At 38.0% G+C, this 26381-nt stretch overlaps 1 protein-coding gene and 1 long non-coding RNA gene across 3 annotated transcripts in view; one reads left to right on the top strand and one right to left on the bottom strand.

The window, feature by feature from the left end:
- LOC119506219 overlaps nucleotides 1-7459 on the top strand; it is a 56930-nt gene extending 49471 nt beyond the window's left edge. For both annotated transcript variants that reach the window (XR_005210948.1, XR_005210947.1), the window contains one exon: nucleotides 7378-7459. This is a non-coding gene — a long non-coding RNA (uncharacterized LOC119506219). The remainder of the gene's footprint in view (nucleotides 1-7377) is intronic.
- A 4468-nt stretch (nucleotides 7460-11927) lies between these two features.
- CCL28 (C-C motif chemokine ligand 28) lies at nucleotides 11928-24695 on the bottom strand. The gene is made up of 4 exons (XM_037798948.1): nucleotides 24678-24695; nucleotides 24439-24460; nucleotides 20899-21025; nucleotides 11928-12233 (listed from the first exon to the last, which is right to left on the bottom strand). Exons 1-4 carry the CDS (start codon nucleotides 24693-24695, stop codon nucleotides 12041-12043), a joined length of 360 nt encoding a protein of 119 aa, XP_037654876.1. The 3' UTR covers nucleotides 11928-12040.
- Nucleotides 24696-26381: the final 1686 nt, after the last annotated feature.

The raw sequence follows: 26381 nt of genomic DNA on the forward strand, positions 1-26381 counted from the left end.
CCAATTGGGCCCCACAAGACTCACTCCCCCACTCACCAAAAAGGCTAAGCAGGGGAGATCTGGCTTGTGGAGAACAGGTGGCTCGTGGACGCCACCTGCTGGTTAGTTAGAGAAAGTGTACTCCACGAAGCTGTAGATCTGATAAATTAGAGATAAGGACTTCAACTGGTCTACAAACCCTAAAAGAACCCTATCAAGGTCAGCAAATGCCACGAGGCCAAAAACAACAGAAAATTATAAAGCATATGAAAAAACCAGACGATATGGATAACCCAAGCCCAAGCACCCAAATCAAAAGACCAGAAGAGACACACCTAGAGCAGCTACTCAAAGAACTAAAGATGAACAATGAGACCCTAGTACGGGATATGAAGGAAATCAAGAAGACCCTAGAAGAGCATAAAGAAGACATTGCAAGACTAAATAAAAAAATGGATGATCTTATGGAAATTAAAGAAACTGTTGACCAAATTAAAAAGATTCTGGACACTCATAGTACAAGACTAGAGGAAGTTGAACAACGAATCAGTGACCTGGAAGATGACAGAATGGAAAATGAAAACATAAAAGAAAGAATGGGGAAAAAAATTGAAAAACTCGAAATGGACCTCAGGGATATGATAGATAATATGAAACGTCCGAATATAAGACTCATTGGTGTCCCAGAAGGGGAAGAAAAGGGTAAAGGTCTAGGAAGAGTATTCAAAGAAATTGTTGGGGAAAACTTCCCAAATCTTCTAAACAACATAAATACACAAATCATAAATGCTCAGCGAACTCCAAATAGAATAAATCCAAAAAAACCCACTCCGAGACATATACTGATCACACTGTCAAACATAGAAGAGAAGGAGCAAGTTCTGAAAGCAGCAAGAGAAAAGCAATTCACCACATACAAAGGAAACAGCATAAGACTAAGTAGTGACTACTCAGCAGCCACCATGGAGGCGAGAAGGCAGTGGCACGATATATTTAAAATTCTGAGTGAGAGGAATTTCCAGCCAAGAATACTTTATCCAGCAAAGCTCTCCTTCAAATTTGAGGGAGAGCTTAAATTTTTCACAGACAAAGAAATGCTGAGAGAATTTGCTAACAAGAGACCTGCCCTACTGGAGATACTAAAGGGAGCCCTACAGACAGAGAAACAAAGACAGGACAGAGAGACTTGGAGAAAGGTTCAGTACTAAAGAGATTCGGTATGGGTACAATAAAGGATATTAATAGAGAGAGGGAAAAATATGGCAAACATAATCCAAAGGATAAGATGGCCGATTCAAGAAATGCCTTCACGGTTTTAACGTTGAATGTAAATGGATTAAACTCCCCAATTAAAAGATATAGATTCGCAGAATGGATCAAAAAAAATGAACCATCAATATGTTGCATACAAGAGACTCATCTTAGACACAGGGACACAAAGAAACTGAAAGTGAAAGGATGGAAAAAAATATTTCATGCAAGCTACAGCCAAAAGAAAGCAGGTGTAGCAATATTAATCTCAGATAAAATAGACTTCAAATGCAGGGATGTTTTGAGAGACAAAGAAGGCCACTACATACTAATAAAAGGGGCAATTCAGCAAGAAGAAATAACAATCGTAAATGTCTATGCACCCAATCAAGGTGCCACAAAATACATGAGAGAAACATTGGCAAAACTAAAGGAAGCAATTGATGTTTCCACAATAATTGTGGGAGACTTCAACACATCACTCTCTCCTATAGATAGATCAACCAGACAGAAGACCAATAAGGAAATTGAAAACCTAAACAATCTGATAAATGAATTAGATTTAACAGACATCTACAGGACATTACATCCCAAATCACCAGGATACACATACTTTTCTAGTGCTCACGGAACTTTCTCCAGAATAGATCATATGCTGGGACATAAAACAAGCCTCAATAAATTTAAAAAGATTGAAATTATTCAAAGCACATTCTCTGACCACAATGGAATACAATTAGAAGTCAATAACCATCAGAGACTTAGAAAATTCACAAATACCTGGAGGTTAAACAACACGCTCCTAAACAATCAGTGGGTTAAAGAAGAAATAGCAAGAGAAATTGCTAAATATATAGAGACGAATGAAAATGAGAACACAACATACCAAAACCTATGGGATGCAGCAAAAGCAGTGCTAAGGGGGAAATTTATAGCACTAAACGCATATATTAAAAAGGAAGAAAGAGCCAAAATCAAAGAACTAATGGATCAACTGAAGAAGCTAGAAAATGAACAGCAAACCAATCCTAAACCAAGTACAAGAAAAGAAATAACAAGGATTAAAGCAGAAATAAATGACATAGAGAACAAAAAAACAATAGAAAGGATAAATATCACCAAAAGTTGGTTCTTTGAGAAGATCAACAAGATTGACAAGCCCCTAGCTAGACTGACAAAATCAAAAAGAGAGAAGACCCATATAAACAAAATAATGAATGAAAAAGGTGACATAACTGCAGATCCTGAAGAAATTAAAAAAATTATAAGAGGATATTATGAACAACTGTATGGCAACAAACTGGATAATGTAGAAGAAATGGACAATTTCCTGGAAACATATGAACAACCTAGACTGACCAGAGAAGAAATAGAAGACCTCAACCAACCCATCACAAGCAAAGAGATCCAATCAGTCATCAAAAATCTTCCCACAAATAAATGCCCAGGGCCAGATGGCTTCACAGGGGAATTCTACCAAACTTTCCAGAAAGAACTGACACCAATCTTACTCAAACTCTTTCAAAACATTGAAAAAAATGGAACACTACCTAATTCATTTTATGAAGCTAACATCAATCTAATACCAAAACCAGGCAAAGATGCTACAAAAAAGGAAAACTACCGGCCAATCTCCCTAATGAATATAGATGCAAAAATCCTCAACAAAATACTTGCAAATCGAATCCAAAGACACATTAAAAAAATCATACACCATGACCAAGTGGGGTTCATTCCAGGCATGCAAGGATGGTTCAACATAAGAAAAACAATCAATGTATTACAACACATTAAAAACTCGAAAGGGAAAAATCAATTGATCATCTCAATAGATGCTGAAAAAGCATTTGACAAAATCCAACATCCGTTTTTGATAAAAACACTTCAAAAGGTAGGAATTGAAGGAAACTTCCTCAACATGATAAAGAGCATATATGAAAAACCCACAGCCAGCATAGTACTCAATGGTGAGAGACTGAAAGCCTTCCCTCTAAGATCAGGAACAAGACAAGGATGCCCGCTGTCACCACTGTTATTCAACATTGTGCTGGAAGTGCTAGCCAGGGCAATCCGGCAAGACAAAGAAATAAAAGGCATCCAAATTGGAAAAGAAGAAGTAAAACTGTCATTGTTTGCAGATGATATGATCTTATATCTAGAAAACCCTGAGAAATCAACGATACACCTACTAGAGCTAATAAACAAATTTAGCAAAGTAGCGGGATACAAGATTAATGCACATAAGTCAGTAATGTTTCTATATGCTAGAAATGAACAAACTGAAGAGACACTCAAGAAAAAGATACCATTTTCAATAGCAACTAAAAAAATCAAGTACCTAGGAATAAACTTAACCAAAGATGTAAAAGACCTATACAAAGAAAACTACATAACTCTACTAAAAGAAATAGAAGGGGACCTTAAAAGATGGAAAAATATTCCATGTTCATGGATAGGAAGGCTAAATGTCATTAAGATGTCAATTCTACCCAAACTCATCTACAGATTCAATGCAATCCCAATCAAAATTCCAACAACCTACTTTGCAGACTTGGAAAAGCTAGTTATCAAATTTATTTGGAAAGGGAAGATGCCTCGAATTGCTAAAGACACTTTAAAAAAGAAAAACGAAGTGGGAGGACTTACACTCCCTGACTTTGAAGCTTATTATAAAGCCACAGTTGCCAAAACAGCATGGTACTGGCACAAAGATAGACATATAGATCAATGGAATCGAATTGAGAATTCAGAGATAGACCCTCAGATCTATGGCCGACTGATCTTTGATAAGGCCCCCAAAGTCACCGAACTGAGCCATAATGGTCTTTTCAACAAATGGGGCTGGGAGATTTGGATATCCATATCCAAAAGAATGAAAGAGGACCCCTACCTCACCCCCTACACAAAAATTAACTCAAAATGGACCAAAGATCTCAATATAAAAGAAAGTACCATTAAACTCCTAGAAGATAATGTAGGAAAACATCTTCAAGACCTTGTATTAGGAGGCCACTTCCTAGACTTTACACCCAAAGCACAAGCAACAAAAGAGAAAATAGATAAATGGGAACTCCTCAAGCTTAGAAGTTTCTGCACCTCAAAGGAATTTCTCAAAAAGGTAAAGAGGCAGCCAACTCAATGGGAAAAAATTTTTGGAAACCATGTATCTGACAAAAGACTGATATCTTGCATATACAAAGAAATCCTACAACTCAATGACAATAGTACAGACAGCCCAATTATAAAATGGGCAAAAGATATGAAAAGACAGTTCTCTGAAGAGGAAATACAAATGGCCAAGAAACACATGAAAAAATGTTCAGCTTCACTAGCTATTAGAGAGATGCAAATTAAGACCACAATGAGATACCATCTAACACCGGTTAGAATGGCTGCCATTAAACAAACAGGAAACTACAAATGCTGGAGGGGATGTGGAGAAATTGGAACTCTTATTCATTGTTGGTGGGACTGTATAATGGTTCAGCCACTCTGGAAGTCAGTCTGGCAGTACCTTAGAAAACTAGAGATAGAGCTACCATTCGATCCAGCGATTGCACTTCTCGGGATATACCCGGAAGATCGGAAAGCAGTGACACGAACAGATATCTGCACGCCAATGTTCATAGCAGCATTATTCACAATTGCCAAGAGATGGAAACAACCCAAATGTCCATCAACAGATGAGTGGATAAATAAAATGTGGTATATACACACGATGGAATACTACGCGGCAGTAAGAAGGAATGATCTGGTGAAACATATGACAACATGGATGAACCTTGAAGACATAATGCTGAGCGAAATAAGCCAGGCACAAAAAGAGAAATATTATATGCTACCACTAATGTGAACTTTGAAAAATGTAAAACAAATGGTTTATAATGTAGAATGTAGGGGAACTAGCAGTAGAGAGCAATTAAGGAAGGGGGAACAATAATCCAAGAAGAACAGATAAGCTATTTAACGTTCTGGGGATGCCCAGAAATGACTATGGTCTGTTAATTTCTGATGGATGTAGTAGGAACAAGTTCACTGAAATGTTGCTATAGTATGTAACTTTCTTGGGGTAAAGTAGGAACATGTTGGAAGTTAAGCAGTTATCTTAGGTTAGTTGTCTTTTTCTTACTCCCTTGCTATGGTCTCTTTGAAATGTTCTTTTATTGTATGTTTGTTTTCTTTTTAACTTTTTTTTTCATACAGTTGATTTGAAAAAAGAAGGGAAAGTTAAAAAAAAAAAAAAAAAAGAAAAAAGACAAAAAGGAAAAAAAAAAAAAAAACAAAAACGATGTAGTGCCCCCTTGAGGAGCCTGTGGAGAATGCAGGGGTATTCGCCTACCCCACCTCCATGGTTGCTAACATGACCACAGACATAGGGGACTGGTGGTTTGATGGGTTGAGCCCTCTACCATAAGTTTTACCCTTGGGAAGACGGTTGCTGCAAAGGAGAGGCTAGGCCTCCCTGTATTTGTGCCTAAGAGTCTCCTCCTGAATGCCTCTTTGTTGCTCAGATGTGGCCCTCTCTCTCTGGCTAAGCCAACTTGAAAGGTGAAATCACTGCCCTCCCCCCTACGTGGGATCAGACACCCAGGGAAGTGAATCTCCCTGGCAACGTGGAATATGACTCCCAGGGAGGAATGTAGACCCGGCATCGTGGGATGGAGAACATCTTCTTGACCAAAAGGGGGATGTGAAAGGAAATGAAATAAGCTTCAGTGGCAGAGAGATTCCAAAACGAGCCGAGAGATCACTCTGGTGGGCACTCTTACGCACACTTTAGACAACCTTTTTTAGGTTCTAAAGAATTGGGGTAGCTGGTGGTGGATACCTGAAACTATTAAACTACAACCCAGAACCCATGAATCTCGAAGACAGTTGTATAAAAACGTAGCTTATGAGGGGTGACAGTGGGATTGGGAATGCCATAAGGACCAAACTCCACTTTGTCTAGTTTATGGATCGATGTGTAGAAAAGTAGGGGAAGCAAACAAACAGACAAAGGTACCTAGTGTTCTTTTTTACTTCAATTGCTCTTTTTCACTCTAATTATTATTCTTGTTATTTTTGTGTGTGTGCTAATGAAGGTGTCAGGGATTGATTTAGGTGATGAATGTACAACTATGTAATGGTACTGTAAACAATCGAAAGTACAATTTGTTTTGTATGGAAAAAAAAAAAAAAAAAAAAAAAAAAAACAAGTAGGGATTTATTTTTCTCATGCAATGAGAAGCCTGGTGGTAGGTCATTGTCGAGTGACTCAAGAATGTCCATGCATGGGTCTCTAGGTTTTCCTTGGCTTTTTCTCATTTTTCTACAAGATAGTTTCTCCAGCTCCAGCTATAATGCTTGTGTTCAAGCAGAGAGAAAGGGGAGTTTGAATTAGTTCCCCATTAAAATAATTTTTGCTGGAAGGTTCATCTAGCAACCTCTACATATATCTCAATGACCAGAACTTAATCATATGACTACTTCTAATTCCAGGGGTTCTGGGATATGTAGGTCCAAGGAAAACACATTGCCACCCCCAACAAAAGGAAGGATAGACAGGGAGGTAAGAGGAAAATTGATATTATGTAGGCACCCACACTATAAAAAAGAGCAACTCTGTTGCTCTTTCTCAACCTACTTCTCTTGAAGTGAGGTATTGTAATGAATAGATATGAGATACAGTCATTCAAAAAACACTTGTTGAGTAATTACTATATGCCAAGAACCAAAAACACTTTTAAAATAGTAATATTTAAAGAAGACTGTCCTATGGAAGGTGACAAACAAGTGTGTAAGTGCTGTCTCCTTAATGTAACAGCAATGAGATGATGCCCACCACAAACAAGGGCATAGATGACCACAAGCCATCATGCTTTCACATTCAGCCTTCCTTTTGGACAGCCACACAAATGTAAAATTTCATAGACTAGGCAGAGGCCTGTGGAATAGACATTTTTTTCCCACTACATTAATTCCCAATTGAGCTGTTAAGCAAACATACTCTAATGTTCAATTCAGGCATCATCTCCATGCCCAAATTCATTTGACACACCCTGCATTTTGTGCTTTCATAATTCTAGGTACATGCCACCACCATAACACTTTTCAATGTATTGAAATGATTTATTTGTCTCCTCCCCTTTCACTTTCCCCCAACAGGTTTTTGAACTTCTAGAACGCAAGAACCATATCTTTCATCTTTGTATTCTCAATGCCTATTACAATGACTGGACATAACTGCTAAGTAAACACTTGTTGAATGAATTATTGATGGATCAATAAATAAATGTGATAGATATTGTGTCTATTAAGCAGTAAAGTGTGTTCTCCAATTTCATAGATAAACTCTGGTAGTGTTGTTATAAATGGCAGACAGCCAGTAGGAAGAAGAAGCAATCAGAGAGATAGCTGGGGACCTATGCTGATAGAAATAAAGGTCATTGCCTTGCATCTTGGCATTCAGCAAAGAATACAGACTTTATAGAATGTGTACTCATCCATAAGTTATTGAAGTTGCCACATCATGGATAGACACAGGAGCCAAACAGGCTATGCCAAATTGAATGTATCTGGAAGCAGATATTCTGCAGTCATTGAAGGGCACAACCTTCCCCAGCATATAGTTGATAAGAGCTTAGTTATTTAAAAATCTTAGAACTATGAACAGCTTCAAATATACAAGGGGAGAATTCTCTGTAGTTATTAGGAGAAGCCCTGATATCTCAGTGAGTGACCAGCTTACTGATAAAGACAGGAATAGCAAGAGACACAAAGAACCCAGATGACTGGCTATACCCTGGAAAGAAGTAAAATATCTAAACCACACAAATAATATGGGAAGTATTTGTATTTCATCAGGCGCAAGTTGACTGAATAGTGGACCATATACAGTTCATTCCTTACAGAAGGATATTAAATCCTAGCACATGATATGGCCCTTCTGAGAACAATACTTATATAGTCAAGACGATAAAAGTACTGTTTATTGGTTGTTTAATTTTCTATTGATGTAATACAAATTTCCACAAAGTTAATGGCTTAAAACACCCACTTATGGTCAGAATTCCAGGTACGGCGTGATTGTGTTCTCTGCACAGGGACTTACAAATCTGAAATCTATAGGTTAGCTAGACTGTGTTCCCTTTGGGAGACCCTGTGGAAGAGTTCTTTTCCAAGCTCATCCTTGATGCTGGCTGAATTCAGTTCCTTTGATTGTAGTACTAAGGTCCCTGATTCCTGCTGGCTGTCAGCTGGGGGCAGCTGCCCTTAGCTCTTGGAGACCACTCACTTTCCTTACCATGTATTCCCCTCCATCTTCCAGCAAGGGCATGTCAAATTCTTCTTGTGCTTCAAATATTTCTGACTTCCCCACCTCTGACCTCTGGACCCAGCTTTAAAGGACTTGTGATTAGGTCAGTCCAACCTGGATAATATCCCTGTCTCAAGGTCAACTGATTTGAGACCTTAACTATGTCTGCAAAATATCTTTACTAGATTATTAGTGTTTGGGAGAAGTTGTCTGCACACCCAGGCAGATAATTTGGGGGCTGATCCTAGAATTCTTCCAACTCATCGGTTTTCAACCTTTAAACTACCTTTAGGCCAGTAATTCTTAACTAGGGAGCAAATTTTCTCCCCACCTCCATGGGACATTTGACATGTTATCTAGTGGGTAGAGGTCAGAGATACTGTTAATCCACTTATGTTATATGAGATAATCCTCCACAACAAACAATTACTCAGCCCAAAATAGCAGTAATGCCAAGATTGAGAAACCCTGCATTGGACAAACATGAAAGACAATTATTATAGCAGCATAGAATATAGTTATCAACCTCAGTAATATAAAAGTTTAATTGATGGTACGCAAGCTGGAGACATGAAGAAAGAAGGAAAAGGAAGAAGGATGGAGTTTATATACACCTTACATAAAGAGGGGCTGAGAATACTAGAGTTAATGGACAATGAATGGAAAGTGAGTATATTAGCTAAAGTTATAAAGGTAGACAAAATTAAAAATAATAAGATTATCAAGTACTAAGATGAGGAGGCAGAAGGGAAGGGATATAAGAAGTGGTACAGAGGTAATCAGTACTGCCTAAAATTGATAAACAAATCAACAGTATTTTAAGAATTTCATTTGAAACAATGGAAGTAACCACCCGAAGAACTGCAATTTAAAACAGTTAAAAGAGGTTGCCTTAAGGAAATAGGTCTGGGGATAGGGATGATAGGTTTGGAGGCTATTGCTTTTCGTTGTAAATTCAGCTGTGCTTTTTATTTATGTTTTACAACATGCTTGTATTTAATAAAAGTGTAATTTTAAAAGAAATAATGCTTATGAGGTGAACTTGTGTGATTTACTCATAGTACAGTAACATTATAGATGATACGATGTTTTGTAATTATACACATGATAACATGCAAAATGGAAGTTAACTGCCAGACTTTCCTTAAAAAGTCTCCCAGGAACAAGGTTCTCAAACAAAGTTTCAGTTATTTTCATTGCAATAAAATCAGTCTTAAAAATATATCATATAAACCTACTGTGGTTACAGCTACATGAAAAAGTTTGTGTAGCTTTAATTATTATTCTTGTTATTTTTGTGTGTGTGGTAATGAAGGTGTCAGGGATTGATTTTGGTGATGAATGTACAACTATGTAATGGTACTGTGAACAACTGAATTATGATTTGTTTTGTATGACTGAGTGGTATGTGAATATATCTCAATAAAATGAATTAAAAAAAATTTTTGTGTAGGATTATGCATCTGGACTGGAAGGAGAGAGAAAATTGAAAATAGTTCAAATAGTCCAAGTAGTGAGTTGGAATGATGATAGACCAATGTTTTAAAATTTTTATTCTTAACTTTTCATTAATGTTAGCTATTATCAATTAATTTAAAAACTTGTAGATTTATTTTTGTTACTCTCATGATTTTATTCTATTATTTTTTATTAAATATTGCTTTCTTCAACTTCTAGAACCTGAAATTTGATGACATTGGATGATAGTAATACAATATTAAATGGCAATATTTAGGAGCCATTTTCCTGAGAATCCCTTATATTATATTACCATTTTTAAAAGCATGATGGGATTGAATGGAAGAATGCTGTATTTTTTTTTCTTTTACAAAATATGTTTTGAAGTTGAAAAGACCTGTGTGAGGAAGATTTTGCAATTCAAAGGCTATAAATAAAAATTGTTCAATTTCCTCTATTGCCTAAGTGTGTGAAACTCAAATCAGGCCTGTTCTAATCTATGAAAACTATTATCTGTGTTCATGCCAATAACACCAGTGGCAACATTTTTAATCCTAGACTTCCAAGCAAAACTTTCAGCACTTGTAAAGTGCCAGATATACAGATCTTTATCTGAGTGCATCTCCGTCCAACACTTCATGTCCTCCACCCACCTTCTAAGGGTACACAGCTAGAATTGCTAGGAAGGACATTGGGAAGAATCAAGAGATATGGGCACAAGTCTTGCCTCTGCCACTTACTGTGTGACCTTGGGCATAATGGGAAAAACTCACCATGTGTGGGAAAAGTGGCTTAAGGGTTAAAAGGTATAGGCCTGTTATCTGGGGAAAGGGTAAAATCACCCCACACAGGGCCAAAGTCTGGACACCCACCTACGGCTGCTCCAAGAACTGATTGTGGGAGGCAGATGGTTCTAAGTGTGTGCTCTAGGGAGTAAATCAGATATTTTGTTTCATTCTCAGAACTTATAAATCTAAACAACAGTATCTACTCAAATTTAAAGTTTTAAAGTGACATTCAACTTAAAATTTTCTATTTGGAAGGTGAACTCTAGCCTACCAATGTGACACAATAAGTACACAATTCATGTGAGAAGCATTCTTGCCAAAATTGTTAAACCTGAATCTGGTCATGAAGAAAAAATCAGACAAACCCAGAATGTGAAACAGATTTTGGCCCAGACTCTTTTTAAAAGTCTATGCCATGGTTTGATCCCAGGTTTCAGCACCAAAAAAAAAATCAAAAACAAAAACAAATGAACAAACAAACAAAAAAGTCCATGCCATGAAAAGAAAGAAAAAGAAAAAGAAACTTTTTAGACTAAAAGATACTAACAGGAACTTTTTTAGATTAAAAGATACTAAGAGATAAAACAATCAAGTGCCATGTGTGAAACTTTACTGGTTCCTGGATTGGACAAATAAAACTGTATAAAATGCTCTGGAAACAGGTGGGGAAATTTGAACATGGACTAAATATGTTAGATAGAATAATTGTTCATTTTTTAGGTATAAAACTGGCAATGTAGTTATGTAGGAAATGTCTATTTTTGAGGATACCAAGTTATAACACTAAAAAGAATTGAGGAATGAGGTGCCATGGTACCTGCAACTTATTTTAAAACATGCATTTGTATTTAAAATGTTTTTAATATATATGCAAACACACATGCAGAGAGAGAAAGAGGAAGAGACAAAGCAAATATGGCAAATCATTGACAAGGGATTGACCTAGGTGAAAGGTATATAGATGTTCATTGTAATATTCTTTCCACTTCTATGTAAGTTTGGAAAATGTCATAATAAAAAGTTGGGGCAATTACATCTATATACTCCCCTTAAAATATTATGTGAGGATAAGTAGTATATTTGCATTTCATTTTTCAGTTGAGTGTATAGGTTACATTTGCATAGTATACAATTGTTCCTTTCAAAAAGCAACATTTTATTTTGCCCTGTTGGCTTTCAATGAGGAACATCACAAATGATAAATTTATAACCAAACATGGCCAAGTTTCCTTCAGACACTGTCTTTGTGTACTAATTTTTAAGTTCTCTAATAAGGAGTTTTATGGCCGGTTGTTTCATGTTTTGCCTGTTGTACCCTTTTATTATTCCTCTTGGGGTGTTGTTTCTTCAAGTGGCAAATGTTGCCTTTAGCATTTTTCTTGGCTGCTTGTTCTTTCAACCACTGCTGAATAGTATGATTGTGCGGGCTGACACAGATTCTTCTGCGCTTGATGTGAAGGCTGTCAAAAAGGAAGAAAAAAAAAAGCACTGATAGTAAATGCATATAAACAAAAACTTAGCTTTTATAGGCAGTTCCCACTTTTGGATGCAGTGTATTCTTAGAGACTGAATCATAAAGTTGAGCACCATAAGGTTAAATCTTGACTTGATATACACTGCTGCCTGTGGCGCCTCTCACTTCAGCAGAATGTTTTAAAAGAAGGAGGAGGAGGAAGAGGAGGAGGAGGAAGCAGAGCAGGAGGAACAGAAGGAAAAGGAGAAAGAGAAGAAGGAAGGGAAGAAAAGAGGAGAAGGAAGAGGAGAAGGAGAAGGGAAAGGTGAGGAAGGATGAGAAGGAGAAGATGGAGAAAAGGAATAAGAAGGAGAAGAAGGAGAAAGGTGACAGCATTATAAACCAAATGAAGAAATTCTCTTTCCTGGCACCAAGCACCACCCAATAAAACCCATTCCTTATGGCCCATCTCAAGCACATCCTGCCCCATGTGGTTCTTCCAGGTCCTCTCAGGTGAGCACCCTCTGCCCTTCCTTTGAGCCCTGATGTTACTGGTTACCACTCTTCTGGCACTCAGTGTACTTTATCTTTTATTTGATTACTTGTCTCATCCCTCCTACTAGAGTTATGGTCCTTGAGAGAGGAATGGTCTGGAAGAGTCTTGAAAAGTCCTTGTCCACAGTGCCAGTAATTAGTTGTAGCTATGAAGTGAAAATTGTTCAAAATATGGACAGTCAGGTTTTGTTTTTCGTGAAACAATCAACTAAAACATCCTAAGTATTTGTTAACATTTAATTTCATGCATATCATATCACAGAATTTGTTTACATTTTCTTTTTTCTATATGAAATTTTGACATTGGGATGGGAGGACCTGAGAGCAGCACTCATAAATTTTGCAAATACTGCTGGCTCTCAATATAAAATATTTCTGTATCTAGATAAGTTGAAACCCTGTTACTGGGGGAGGGGGGGAAGATAGGGGAGTAGAGAGAAACTAGGCTGTCATTTCTCCAAATGACCCAAGTGGAATCGTTATCAAATAATGTGGACTCTTGAAATGGGGGATAAAGTAGGAAAAGGCATGAATGAGTTTTAGCATATCCAGCCTGTGGGAAATAATTTGAAAGAGGTAGGACACTTTAGTAGGAAGACAACACATTTTCCAAATGCATTAGATTGAGATGTCTCCAAAAGAAAAACTGATGAATAAAAAGATTTGCCTTTAAGTGTTAGATATTATAGGAGAAAACTCAGCTGCAGCACTGCTAGAGGGGGAAAAGAAAAAAAAAAAAAAAAAAAAAAAACTAAAAACAAAAAAACAAAAAGCCCAAATTCTGAAGTTGAAGCCCCTACCCTTTCCAGAAAAAGACTAGAACACTCTCCTTTCCCTCTGGTGTCAGCAAGAACATGACTCCACTGAGCAGATAAAGACTCCACTGCATCCAGATAAGGCCATTATACAGGGAAGAACTAAGACCCAACTCCAGTATTCCATGGGAAGTGATGAACTGAGGGAGGGGCTTTGGCACTGGGGCTAACGGAGTAAATTGGATGAGGGAGTATAGACAGACATGCATAGAGACAGACAGCCATAGGAAATAGGCAACAGCCACCATGTGCAACCCCAGGCCAACTCTGGGAAATCTCAACCTCTCAAGGTGAAGAATCAGTTACAGAGAGGGCAGGGCAAGATGGTGGCATAGAGAGGTGTGGAATTTAGTTAGTCCTCTAGAGCAACTAGTAAATAGCCAGGAACAACTAATAAATAGTCTGGAACAACTGCTGGGGGACAACTGTGACTGTTCACACATCATACACTAGCCTGGAATGGCTGAGATTACAGAATAAAAGCTGTAAGTAAAACCTGCAGAACCAGTGCCTCTTCCCCAACTGCATGGCAGGCTAAGCTGCAAAACTTCACTGTGGGAGAAAGAAGCAGTTCCTGCCAGGAGAAAGGAAATGTAGATCAGCCAAGCTCCAACTGCAGTTTTAATTAACAAATGTGGACTGTTGATTACAACCTACAAGCACAGGTAAATCCCTAACAAGCAGGAAAGCACCCTGAGGTCACTCCCAGTAGAGAGGAGGTAGGGCTGATAGAAAAAAATGCAGAGGCTTTTGGAGATGGCTGTGCCCCAAGAAAAGGAGCATAGAGGACCAGGTACTATCTCTGGCTGACAGGTGAAGCTAGGGGGCCAGGGACTGGCTCTGAAAAGGGGCTTTCTCTCTTTTTCCTTTTTTTTTCTCTCTCAATCTGAGTAGCTCAGTGGAGAAAGCCTCAGGCATTTTCAGTTCTCAGTGTTGACCCAGGCAAGGGTGGAGTTAACAGAGTCAGAGAGACAAAGGAGTAATTCAAGTGTAGAGCATAACTCCCTAGGGGGTGTATCTTCCCTGAGAGGAGGGGGATGGAGCACAGTTCAAGTGGCTACCCTCCCTTCAGAACTCAGACCCTAGAGCCTGAGGGAAAACAAACAGTCAAACCAGAAACAACTTAAGCTTGGCTTCTGACACCCTCGGTCTCTGGCCAGGACAGGGCCTGCTGAGAATTAAAAGGACCACTCCTCTTTACACCAGTGGGGAGCGATGGGCTTACATGAGCCACCTGCTGGGCAGGATAGGAAAAGCACAGCATCTAGAGGCCTCATAGAAAAGTCTGTCAATCTTCTAGGACTCACCCTAGAAGAAACCTGATACTGAATTCAGCCTCCTCCTGAGACCTGAGCCCATTCTGGTCTGGGAAATTCTGATTAGGGTAATCAAGGAAACCAGATGCCTAGACAACAGAAAACTACAGATCACACTAGGAAAAAAAAAGATATGGCCCAGTCAGAGGAACAAACTTACACTTCAACTGAGATACAGGAATTGAAACAACTAATTAAAGATCTTCAAATAAGTATGCTAAATCAATTCAAAAACCAATTCAATGAGTTGAGGGAAGATACAGTAAATGAGATGAAGGATACAAAGAAAACCTTGGGAAAATATAAGGAAGAACTCAAAGGTTTGAAAAAACAATTGTCAGAACCTATGCAAATGAAAGGCACAACACAAGAAATGAAAAACAGTGGAGACATACAATAGCAGATTTCAAGAGGCTGAAGAAAACATTCATGAACTGGTGAACAGGACACCTGAAATTCTACACACAAAGAAGAGATAGGGAAAAGAATGGAAATATGAGCAACATCTCAGGGAAGTGAATGACAACAAGAAGTGCATGAATGTCATGGGTGTCCCAGAAGGTGAAGAGAAGGGAAAACGGGCAGAAGAAATAATGGAGGGAATAATCAATGAAAATTTCCCATCCCTTATGGAAAACATAAAATTACAGATCCAAGAAGCACAGCATACCCCAAAAAAGAATAGATCCAAATAGACCCATACCAAGATACTTAATAATCAGATTATCAAATGTCAAAGACAAAGAGAGAATCCTGAAAGCAGCAAAAGAAAAATGATCCACCACATACAAGGGAAGCTCAATAAGATAAGACTATGTGCAGACTTCTCAGTAGAAACCATGGAGGCAAGAAGACAGTGGTGTGATATATTTAAGATACTGAAAGAGAAAAACCACCAACCAAGAATTTTATATCCAGCAAAACTGTCCTTTAAATATGAGGGAGAGCTTAAAGTATTCTCTGACAAACAGACAATGAGAGAGTTTGTGAACAAGATACCTGCTCTAAGGAAATACTAAAGGGAGCACTACAGACAGATAGGAAAAGACAGGAGTGAGAGGTTTGGAGCACAATTTTGGGTGATGGTAGCACAATAATGTAAGTAGGAAGGTTAGGGGAGTGTGGGACACCAGAAGGAAAGAGGAAAGATAAAGACTGGGACTGTATAACTTAGTGAAACCAAGAACAATCAATGATTGTGATAAAATGTACAAATAAGTTTTTACATGAGGGAGAACAAATGAATGTCAACCTTGCAAGGTGTTAAAAATAGGGTGGTATTGGGGAAAAAATATAATCAATGCAAACTAGAGTCTATAGTTAACAGAAAGATTGTATTATGCTTCCTTTAATGTAACAAAGGCAGTATACCAAAGCTAAATGCCTATAGGAAGGAGATATAAGGGAGGGGCAAGGGTGTTGTTGTCTGACTTTTATATTGCCCTTTATTTTAATTTTATCTTTCCTTTCATTGCTTTTTAGCTGTCTTTTTTCTTTCTTTTGTCTTTTTACTTTTTTTTGACTCTTCCTCTTTCTTTGTTGAAGAAATAGAAATATCCTTATATAGGTAGTGCTGGTGGTGGTGAATGCATAACTATGTGATTATACAGGGAACCATTGATTGTTTACTTAGGATGGAATGTATGATGCATTAATAAAATCATCTTTTAAAAAACGTTTTGATGGATGAAACTCAAGGACATTATGTTAAGTGAAACAAAGACATAAAAGGACAAATATTGTATGATCTCACTGATATGAACTAATTATAATATGTAAACAAATAGACATGAAATAGAGGCTACCAGGATATAGAATGAGGCTAAAGAATGGGGAGCTGTTGCTTAATATGTGCAGAATGCTTAACTAGGTTGAACTTAAGCATTTGGAAATGGACAGAGGTGACAGTAACACATTATTGTGAGAATAACTAACAGTGCTGAATGGTGTGTGAATGTGGTGGAAAGGGGAAGCTTAGAGTCATGTATGTCACCAGAAGGAAAGTTGGAGGTTAAAAGATGGGATGTATAAACAGTGAATCTTGTGGACAATGTCCATGATTGTACAAATATTAGAAATTTCTTTCATGAACTAGAACAAATTGTATGACACTATTACTAGAAGTTAACAATAGCGAGGTATATGGGGGAAATGTACCTATTGCAAACTATATGCTACAGTTAGTAATATGTTAATATTCTTTCATCAACAGTAACAAATGTACTATACCAATACTATGAGTCAATAATGGAGGGGGGGTTAGGGGTATGGGAGTATTTGAGTTTTCTTTTTTTATTTTTATTTCTTTTCTAGAGTAATGAATATGTTCTAAAATTGAAAAAATTAATTGTGGTGATGAATGTACAATTATATAATGGTACTGTGAACAATTGGCTGTATACTTTGGATGATTGTATGGTATGTGAATAATCTCAATAAAATTGTATTTAAAAAAAGAAGAATCAGTTATAAGAACACAGTTCCCAAATAGGAGATTTTGTGATGTTTAAGGATCCTAAAATTTAAAAACTGTTTAAACTTCTTTCTGCATTCTCTATGTATTCTATCATGATAAAAAGAGACGAGGTCATTCACACTACCTCCCCTGCCTCCCACTCTCTGGTCCTCTGCTGGGCACCAGCCTACCCCCCTGTTAGCTTCTAGGTAGAGAGGAGTTTTGACTCCTGAGAAACTATAAGTCTGATCCTCTGATTCTTTTTCCCCCAAGAGGGTAGCTAGAGATAGCCCTATGAATCTAAAGGGGTAATCCTGCCTAGAGATTATACCTATGATTGTTCCATGATCTGTTTCTTTACCTGTTCCTCTAAACATAACAGCCCTTCATAACCATTTCTGAAAAAATACTCAGGCCCCCCAGATGATTTTAATAACCCCAACCGATCATGTCTATATGATTGAAGAATATCAGCCCTCTATCCAAGATGAACAATTTGGCATTGTGGTTAGGATTAGCAGCAACCAGAAGTTCTTTAATGAAGTCACTACAGAGGGATTCAAAGAAAGCCCACTACTGTTGCAGACACTACAGTGATCATTTATAGTGTGTGAAACAAAAAAACCTATTTGTAAGCAGAAAGAGAAATGGAAAAGAAATCTAGTGAGTTCACTACAAGTGAACTTATATTAATTAATATGATTAATAATGGGTGTTATTTGGTGATTGTATTTCCAAAACTTTCCATATTTTCTGAATATAAAACACTAGTCTCACATATTAAAGTCTTTAACCACAGTCAGGGTTAAGAGATTATATTTTGGATAAGTCATGTTCTGTAGTAAAACAATTTGAAAAAACATGTTCTAAACCTTAATCCCATTACTGTGTGTGTCAGCCCAACACAAATAGGATCTTTTGAAGATGTTATTTTTACTTAAGGTGTGGCCCAACTGAATGAGGGTAGGTCTTAATCCCATTACTGAAAGTTTTTTAGGGAGAAAGCCATGGGAAGAAGCCAGAAGCTGGAAGTCAACAGGAACACAGAAGAGCAAGAAGAGGGCATCTCCATGTGATGGGAAAGCTAAGGAACCCAAGAACTGCTGACTAGCCAGAATGCTACCAACCTCAGGAGGACACAAGACTTCTGGCCTTTGAACCATGAGCCAATAAATTCCTGTTGTTAAACCAGCCCATTGTGTTTGTGTTTGTCTTAGCAGCCTGGGAAACTAAGACAAAAGAGAACCTTTATTTGTGTTGAATGTCAGGAATCACAGCAGAGAAGATCTGTAATTTATGATAAAAAAAAATACTGCATAGTCCAATTTAATCTTATTTGAGACCAGTGTCAAAAATATCTGTACTTTTCAGCCCTCTTATCAGCACAGAGGTCAATTTCTGATCATTTCTGTTCCTATACCTTTTAGTTCTCTATCTCACACCTGCTTAGCCCCCAAGAAAGCTTGTCTTGAAATACTGCTTCCAGCAGTGTCCCTGATAATCCCCTGGATCTGTTTCTTACTCTTATACACACAGAAAAACTTCCTTTGGTTCTTTCCCAGCATATCCCTGTGAGTCCTATGGGAATCCTTACAAGCTCTGAAGCCTCCTTTCATCCAAGGAGACACAAGCCAGTGAGGTGGAAGGAACCAAATGTTGAAAACTTGGTATTTGTGAGAGCAGCTAGAGCAGCCTTGGGCAGATTTAGTTCAGCTCTGTTGACCTGACACAAACATCCAGATGTTTCCAATTACCTGGAGCATTATCTATTCATGAATTGCCTATGAATTTGTCACTCTCCAACTACTATTAACACTATTTATTAAGGTTAAATAAAAGATTGGTAGAAACTGGCCAGATATACACTAAGGGAATTTTTCAAAGAATCTGGGAGTTTGAGGCACACCACAGAAGGCTCCTCCCTGAATTGCTACACCTCATATGGATTCCCAATGACCAAAGCACCTTCTGGAATCCCTCTGGGTCAACCATAGTTGCATAAAATGAGGAAATTCTGAGAGAGTTCTCAATCCTCTCCCTTCTCCCATGTAGACACTCATGCTTCTTAAAACATTGGACAAAGAATCATCTCCCACTCACCCCCATGGTGAGTATGGTTTTTAAACTTTACTAGATCCCAGATCCTCAGATCGTTTTGAAGATGTTATAAACCCTGCGGACCTTCTTCCAGAAAAATGTCCACACATTCATATATAAAGATCCCAGAAGTTCATAGGCCACTAAATTGAAGCAAGTTTATCCATGAACCTCTTAAAAACTCCTCCTCTGAACTCCTAGGAACCTTTGTCTTGGATTCCCCCTTAAAGGGAAGAACAACTATCTTAAATCTCCAAGAATGGTCTGCAGAACCCAGTTGGATTAAGAGTCTCCTGAAGACTCTAGGAAGTTGGAGTCTATTTTGTCACTACTGGATCCCCAGCACATAGAATGGTGCTTGGTGCACAAACATTGATCAATAAATATTTTAAATTAATTGAAAGAATAAATGAAACTCCCCAATGACTCCAAGGAGCTCAGGCAAAAGCAATGGGCTTATTCATAGCCAAAAGAAGAAGACACCAAATGATTCATTTGCATCACCTGCAGCCATAAGCTGTGTTAAAAACTAGCATGTCAGGAAGATACCTAATATGCTGTCAAATGCAACGGCTCTTGGGAAAAGCATTTTATGGTTAGCCTCACCATTCCTTTTGAGAGACTTTGGAGATCTATCGTGTTCTAAACTGAGATACCTGAGTTCACATTCCATTTCTGTCATTTGCTAGCTGTATGACAGCAGGTGGACTATGTAATCTCTTCATAGCTTTATGACATAGTGATAGTGCCTACTTCACAGCATTGTTGTCAGAATCCAGAGACTTGCTAAATACAATGCACTTCAAATTACTCTATGTAGATAGTAAGTGCATTTATGTCTAAAGCTTTTAAGAAGTGGACCAGGACTGGGTTTAGAAGATGTGGAAGGGTTCATCATGAGCCAACACCCCAGAATCAAAAGCAAAGAAAGACATTTGTGCTTGGATTGAAGTAGCACTTGTGGCAAATACAAATAATTTCTACATTCTTTCTGAACCTTATAATTCAGTCCGGATGAATTCAGAGAGTAAAAAATTTCAGCAACTCATATCCTTACCTAAAAAAGTTAGAGTTAAAGCCATGAAATAAAACAGTCATTTTCTGTTTGTTTTCACTCAGAGTGTCCCTTATTTGCTTAGGAAAGTTGTTAACATTTTAGGGTGACTGAGAGCATTTAACCCTACTCCTGCACTGCAGCGGAAGAGCCAGGAGGCTAGTGTGGGGTTCTGGACATCCCTGTTCACTGAGATTGTAATTAATTTGGATTCATTGCAGGGATAGTGGGGTCTGAAGGGTCTAAACTTATTCTCCTCTCCCTCTTCTCTTTGATTATTTGTATGTTGTATTTTAGGCAATGTCTTCCCAACCTATTGCTAATTGGCTGCAGCAATAACCACTGAGCAGGTTTAGACATGCCTATTGAAGACCACTCACATGATAGCAGCCAAGTCACAATCCCCATCAGCTCTCTGAATACGACATATATTCACTCTTTCCAGAAGCCTTCTGGAAATATGATGTGATAACTGGGTGCAACAGCTGGAGGCAATGGGAAGTATGGCTAAAAGAAGAAAAGAAAGAAAACATTAAACCTTACAGTTTATAAAGCACTGACCTAGTTTTCATTGTAAAGATTTCAGAGAAGCAGAATTGTAAATCAACTCAAGCAATCTGCAAATTCTTGCTGATGGCTTTGTGAATTCAGACCTGGGGAGGGCACATTTCTACCTCCAGAAATTTACACTGTATTTGAGGGTGATGAGATGTAATATATCAAGCAAAGAGATTAAAAGAAGTTCCAGATAACAATGCTAGTGAGTTGCAAGACTAATTTGGACAAAGGTCAAAGGAGTGAGGTCAACAGGGTGCACCCCAACAGTTTAGAAGAGAGTGATCATGTGGGTTCTGGAGCAGGTATGAAAGCTTCCCAGTGGGTGGAGAGAAATGAAGACTTGTCCAGACTAAAGGAAATGCTCTCTCAAGAGCTTTGAGACAAGAAAGCCCAAGGCACGTGTCAGACCTGGAAAAAATAGACAAAGCACTTGGTCTGAATTGAGGAATAAAGAAGATGAGCTGTGGGAGATACAGTTAGTAAGATAAATTGAGATCACACACTGAGGACTTGAGTGCCAGTCTAAAGAGGTTCGGATTTTATGAAAAGGGGACTACTAAAGATTTGGAAAAGGTGAAGGGTTTGAGGGAGGTTCAATTGCAGTATAAGCAAGATGGGAAGTTACTGGGGCAAGCGGTCAAGTTAGGAGGAGCTTAGATTATTCAGATGTAAGGAGATGAGGGAAACACAAATAAGAAAGGAACTCTAATTCCTATGCTAAAATGAATATCTGTAAATTCCCACATGTCACATGCACACAGTACTCTCATATGCTTCCCATCTGCCAAGTGGGTAGTGAATAAATTTTTTTTAGAAATTACAGTGCAACAGTGCAAGAGTGACTGCAGGTGGCAGCTTCATAGTAACAGACACAACCTAGCCTCTCAATTAGGAGTCAAAAGAAACCCACTTGCCTATAGTGCCAGCTCTAAGTAATAGAGGTATCTTCCTTTGGAATAGAGGAAGTCGTCTGTATCCACATCTTGCCCATTTGGAAATATCAGACCAGTTACAGCTTTGGAGCAGAAAATGAGCTGAATGTGAAATTAAGAATATCTATGTAACTCATATCTGTGTATCAAAACTTTCATTTATTCATTTACTCAATAGGCATTTATTGAAGAGTTACAATATTCCAGGCACAATGCTAGTCACTAGGTAATACAACAATACATCCCTGTCCTCAAGAGGCTGTAGCAAAGGAGACAGATTTAGAATCAAATGCTTAGTACACAATCCAGTTGGATTACTTCTGGAATTTATCACACAAATGACTAGGACATATTCACAGCTGTTCACTCTAGCAAAAACATTACACACCATCTAAATGTCTACCAATGGTTAAATAAATAATGGCACATCCAAATAGGATAACGGATGAGGTAGACCTTTATATGCTAACATACGTGAATGTCCATACTTTAAACTGGGAAAAGCAAGTTGCAGTACAAGAGCTAGAAATAATCTCCTTTTTATAAAAAAGAATGTTATATACATATAAAAAAGTATGCAAATATATATACCCAAGCTTACAAGTAATGACTACTTCTAGAAAGCAGTCAAAATTTCACTAGCATGTGGTACTTTTCAAATTTTCTTAAACTGCCAAAATTTCTTGGAAGAATTCAGTGCTATGGAGATCTGAACAAGTCCTATGGGAGCACAGAAGATAGAGAAATTAATTCCATGTAGGGGAGCTAGGGTAGGCATCAGATACATGAAGTTTGGACTCAATTTTAAAGGAGGAGTCAGAATTCACTTGATTAAGAAGAGGAGTGGGACACTGTGAGCAGAAGGAATGATATGTTTAGAGTAGCAGGGTAGAAGAGAACAAGTCTAATCCGACAAGTATAACCTGCAAATATTTTTTGCAGACACTCTTCCATAATTCCTTAGAGTTTTGTATGTTGTCATCAGTTTGCATATATATACCTGTACATTACTATATCTTACAGTAATACCATTCTTTATTTTAGAAAAAGATAACACTCCACATGCAATGTGTAGTTGTACAAATGATATTTTTTTCTGACCAGTTGAAATTGTAGAGAATATGTCTTTAGAAACATATGCAGAAATTGGAACTATATTTTCATATAGTATATGGTGTGACTTGGGATTTTTAAAATTAAATTACAGAGTATTATTTGAAATTGCATGAATAAAAAATGAAGAAAACATCAGTCATATTTTGGAGACAGCAGAGTTTAAATCTATGAACAACCATGTCAAGGCTAATTTCATTTGTTCTTTGTATAATAAATTTAAAATAGTATTCCAGCTATTTTGTAATATATAAATACTGTAAATAAACACAATAACAGAAGTGTTTGCTGTAATGAATAGTCTTCAATGTGATTCTTTATTTCCTCTCTAATAAGTCCATTATTGGGAATCCCTGATCTACAAATAAACTGAGATCATTACACTAACAGAATGTTACAGAATTTATAAGGCATAAATAAATGAAACTTGAAAGGCTAAAAATCCCTGTAAGGGACAATTAAATTCATTTTTTTTTAACAGTAGGGGCCATTACATAGCAGTGACAGGATTTCTTAAAATAGACCCTGATAGACCTGATCTGGTAGTGAATATTGCAAATTAGCTTGCATCCATGAATTTCCCATGATTTTGTCATTACAGAAACACAACACTAAGAGACCATGAAATTTCTAAATGGTCCCAGATTTTCATAGGTAGATATATTTTAAACTCATCTGACTGGATCCAATTTTAAAACGTTAACTTGAATTCAGCAAAGCAATGAGTTTCTATGTTCATATGATCTTATAAACAGATGAAACTCTCTGGATATATCCACAAGGACAAACTTGACATTAACTTATGAAAATTAGTTTCAGTATCAATATTTAAAATACCTAAGTAAAAATTAAACAAATATATGAGTTTATCTATAAACATAAATTCACAGAAGAAAAGTAAGAAATTTCTTTCGGGATTTATTAAGCAATTACTGAAATGATAGGGCAAGGCGTAACTTTTGAAACATCCTTAATTCTACCTTCTAATTGCAGTTAATTACTTGACTTTATCTTCTTAATCTTTAGATTTTAGGGGTACCATGATCAAATTCCTAGGAATAGTTTTTTAGAGTAAGACTGTCATCAAGTATTTCCATTAGGTCACTGAAATTATTGTGGAGCTAGACAAATGATTGCCAAATCTTTCAGTAATCACATCACTGTGGTCATTTTTGTCTTCTCATACTTTCTTGGTGGAATGGCAGGAAAGATAACTCATCACAAGGGACAAGTTAAACATTCAGGTACAAGTGAGTTTTAAGAAAGATATGTGTTCCATACAGGCCACAAGGGACCCAGGAGAAATAAATGCCCTACCTGAAGTTTCACATCTTTTATTCTGTTAAAACTCTTCATGGAGATGGAAGAAGATGGTGGCATAGAGAAGAGTAGAAGTTAGTAAGTCCCCTGGAAAAAGTAATAAACAACCAGGAATAAATAATAATCTGGAATAACTGCTAAGGGACAATCATGACTGTCCACACATCATACACCAGCCTGGATTGGGAGAAATGCCTGAGATTTCAGCATAAAATCTGTAAGTAAAAACTGCAGACCTGAGCCAGGAGCCTCATACCCCAGAGGCCAAACTGCAAAGCCTTGCTATGAAAGAGAGTAGCACTCTCTGAGAAAGTGAATATAGCTCAGCTGAGCTCCAACTGCGTTTTTAATTAACAAACATGGGCTGCTCAATACAAGCTACAAATCCCCAACAAGTAGACAGAGGCTTTTGGTGATGACTGACCTTGGAGAGCAGAGGATGGCCACAGACTGATCCTGAAGGGGGGCTTTCTGTCCCTGTTTTGGCTCAGTGGAAAAAGCCTCAGCCATTTTCAGTTTCCAGTGTTCTGACCCAGAAAAGGGTGGAGGGAGCAGAGTCAGAGAGATTATTCAAATGCAAATGACTCCCCCTAGGGGGTGTATCTTTCTTAAGGGGAAGAAGGTGGTGCCAAGCTCTACTACCTGCCTTCCATTCAGAACAAGACACCAGAGCCTGGGGGAAAACAGCCACAGGCCACACCTCCTTACACCAGTCTGGAGCTATAGGCTGATAGGCACCACCTGCTGGGCAGAAAAGCACAGCAGCTTGAGGCCTCACAGGATGTGCCAAACCTCTAAGACACACCCTCAGGGAAACTGGATACTGTTGCCTCCTGCTGAGACCTGAGCCCATTCTGGTCTGGGAAAACCTGATTGGGGTAACCAAGGAATCAGATGCCTAGACAACAGAAAACTACAACTTACACTAAGAAGAACAAAGTTATGGCCCAGTCAAAGGAACAAACTTACACTTCAACTGAGATATAGGAATTGAAACAACTAAGGATAAATCAATTAAAAAAGCTTAGGGAAGATATGGAAAAAAGAGATGAAGCATATATTGAAAACACTGGGTGTACAGAAGGTAGAAATTGAAAGTTTAAAAGAACAACTGGCAGAATCTATGGAAATGAAAAGCACAACACAAAAGGTGAAAGACACAATGGAGATATAAAACAGCAGATCCCAAGTGGCAGAAGAAAACACTCAGAAACTGGAAGAACAAGGGCAACTGGAAGCCTAAACACAAAAGAACAGAGAGGGAAAAGAATGGAGGAAAAATATGAGCAACATCTCAGGGAACTGAATGACAACATGAAACACATGAATGTATGTGTCATAGGTGTCCCAGAAGGAGAAGAGAAGGGAAAGGGGGCTGTGCCGGTTTGAATGTATTACGTCCCCCAGAAAAAGCCATATTCTTTGATGCAATCTTGTGGGGCAGACATAATAGTGGGGATTAAGTTGGAACGTTTGAATTAGGTTGTTTGCATGGAGATGTGCCCCACCCAACTGTAGAGGATAACTGATGGGATATTTCCATGGAGGCATGGCCCTACCCATTCAGGGTGGGCCTTGATCAGTGGAGCCATATAAATGAGCTGTCTCAAAGAGAAGGAACTCAGTGCAGCTGTGAGTGACATTTTGAAGAGGAGCAAGCTTGCTAGAGAGGAATGTCCTGGGAGAAAGCCATTTTGAAACCAGAACTTTGGAGCAGACGCCAGCCACGTGCCTTCCCAGCTAACAGAGGTTTTCCGGATGCCATTTGCCATCCTCCAGTGAAGGTACCTGATTACTGATGTGTTACCTTGGACACTTTATAGCATCAAGACTGTAACTATATAGCCAAATAAACCCCCTGTTTTATAAAAGCCAATCCATCTCTGGTGTTTTGCATTCTGCAGCATTACCAAATTAGAACAGGGACAGAAGCAATAATA

This window comes from Choloepus didactylus, chromosome 11 (assembly GCF_015220235.1).
Source record: "Choloepus didactylus isolate mChoDid1 chromosome 11, mChoDid1.pri, whole genome shotgun sequence".
NCBI lineage: Eukaryota > Metazoa > Chordata > Mammalia > Pilosa > Megalonychidae > Choloepus > Choloepus didactylus.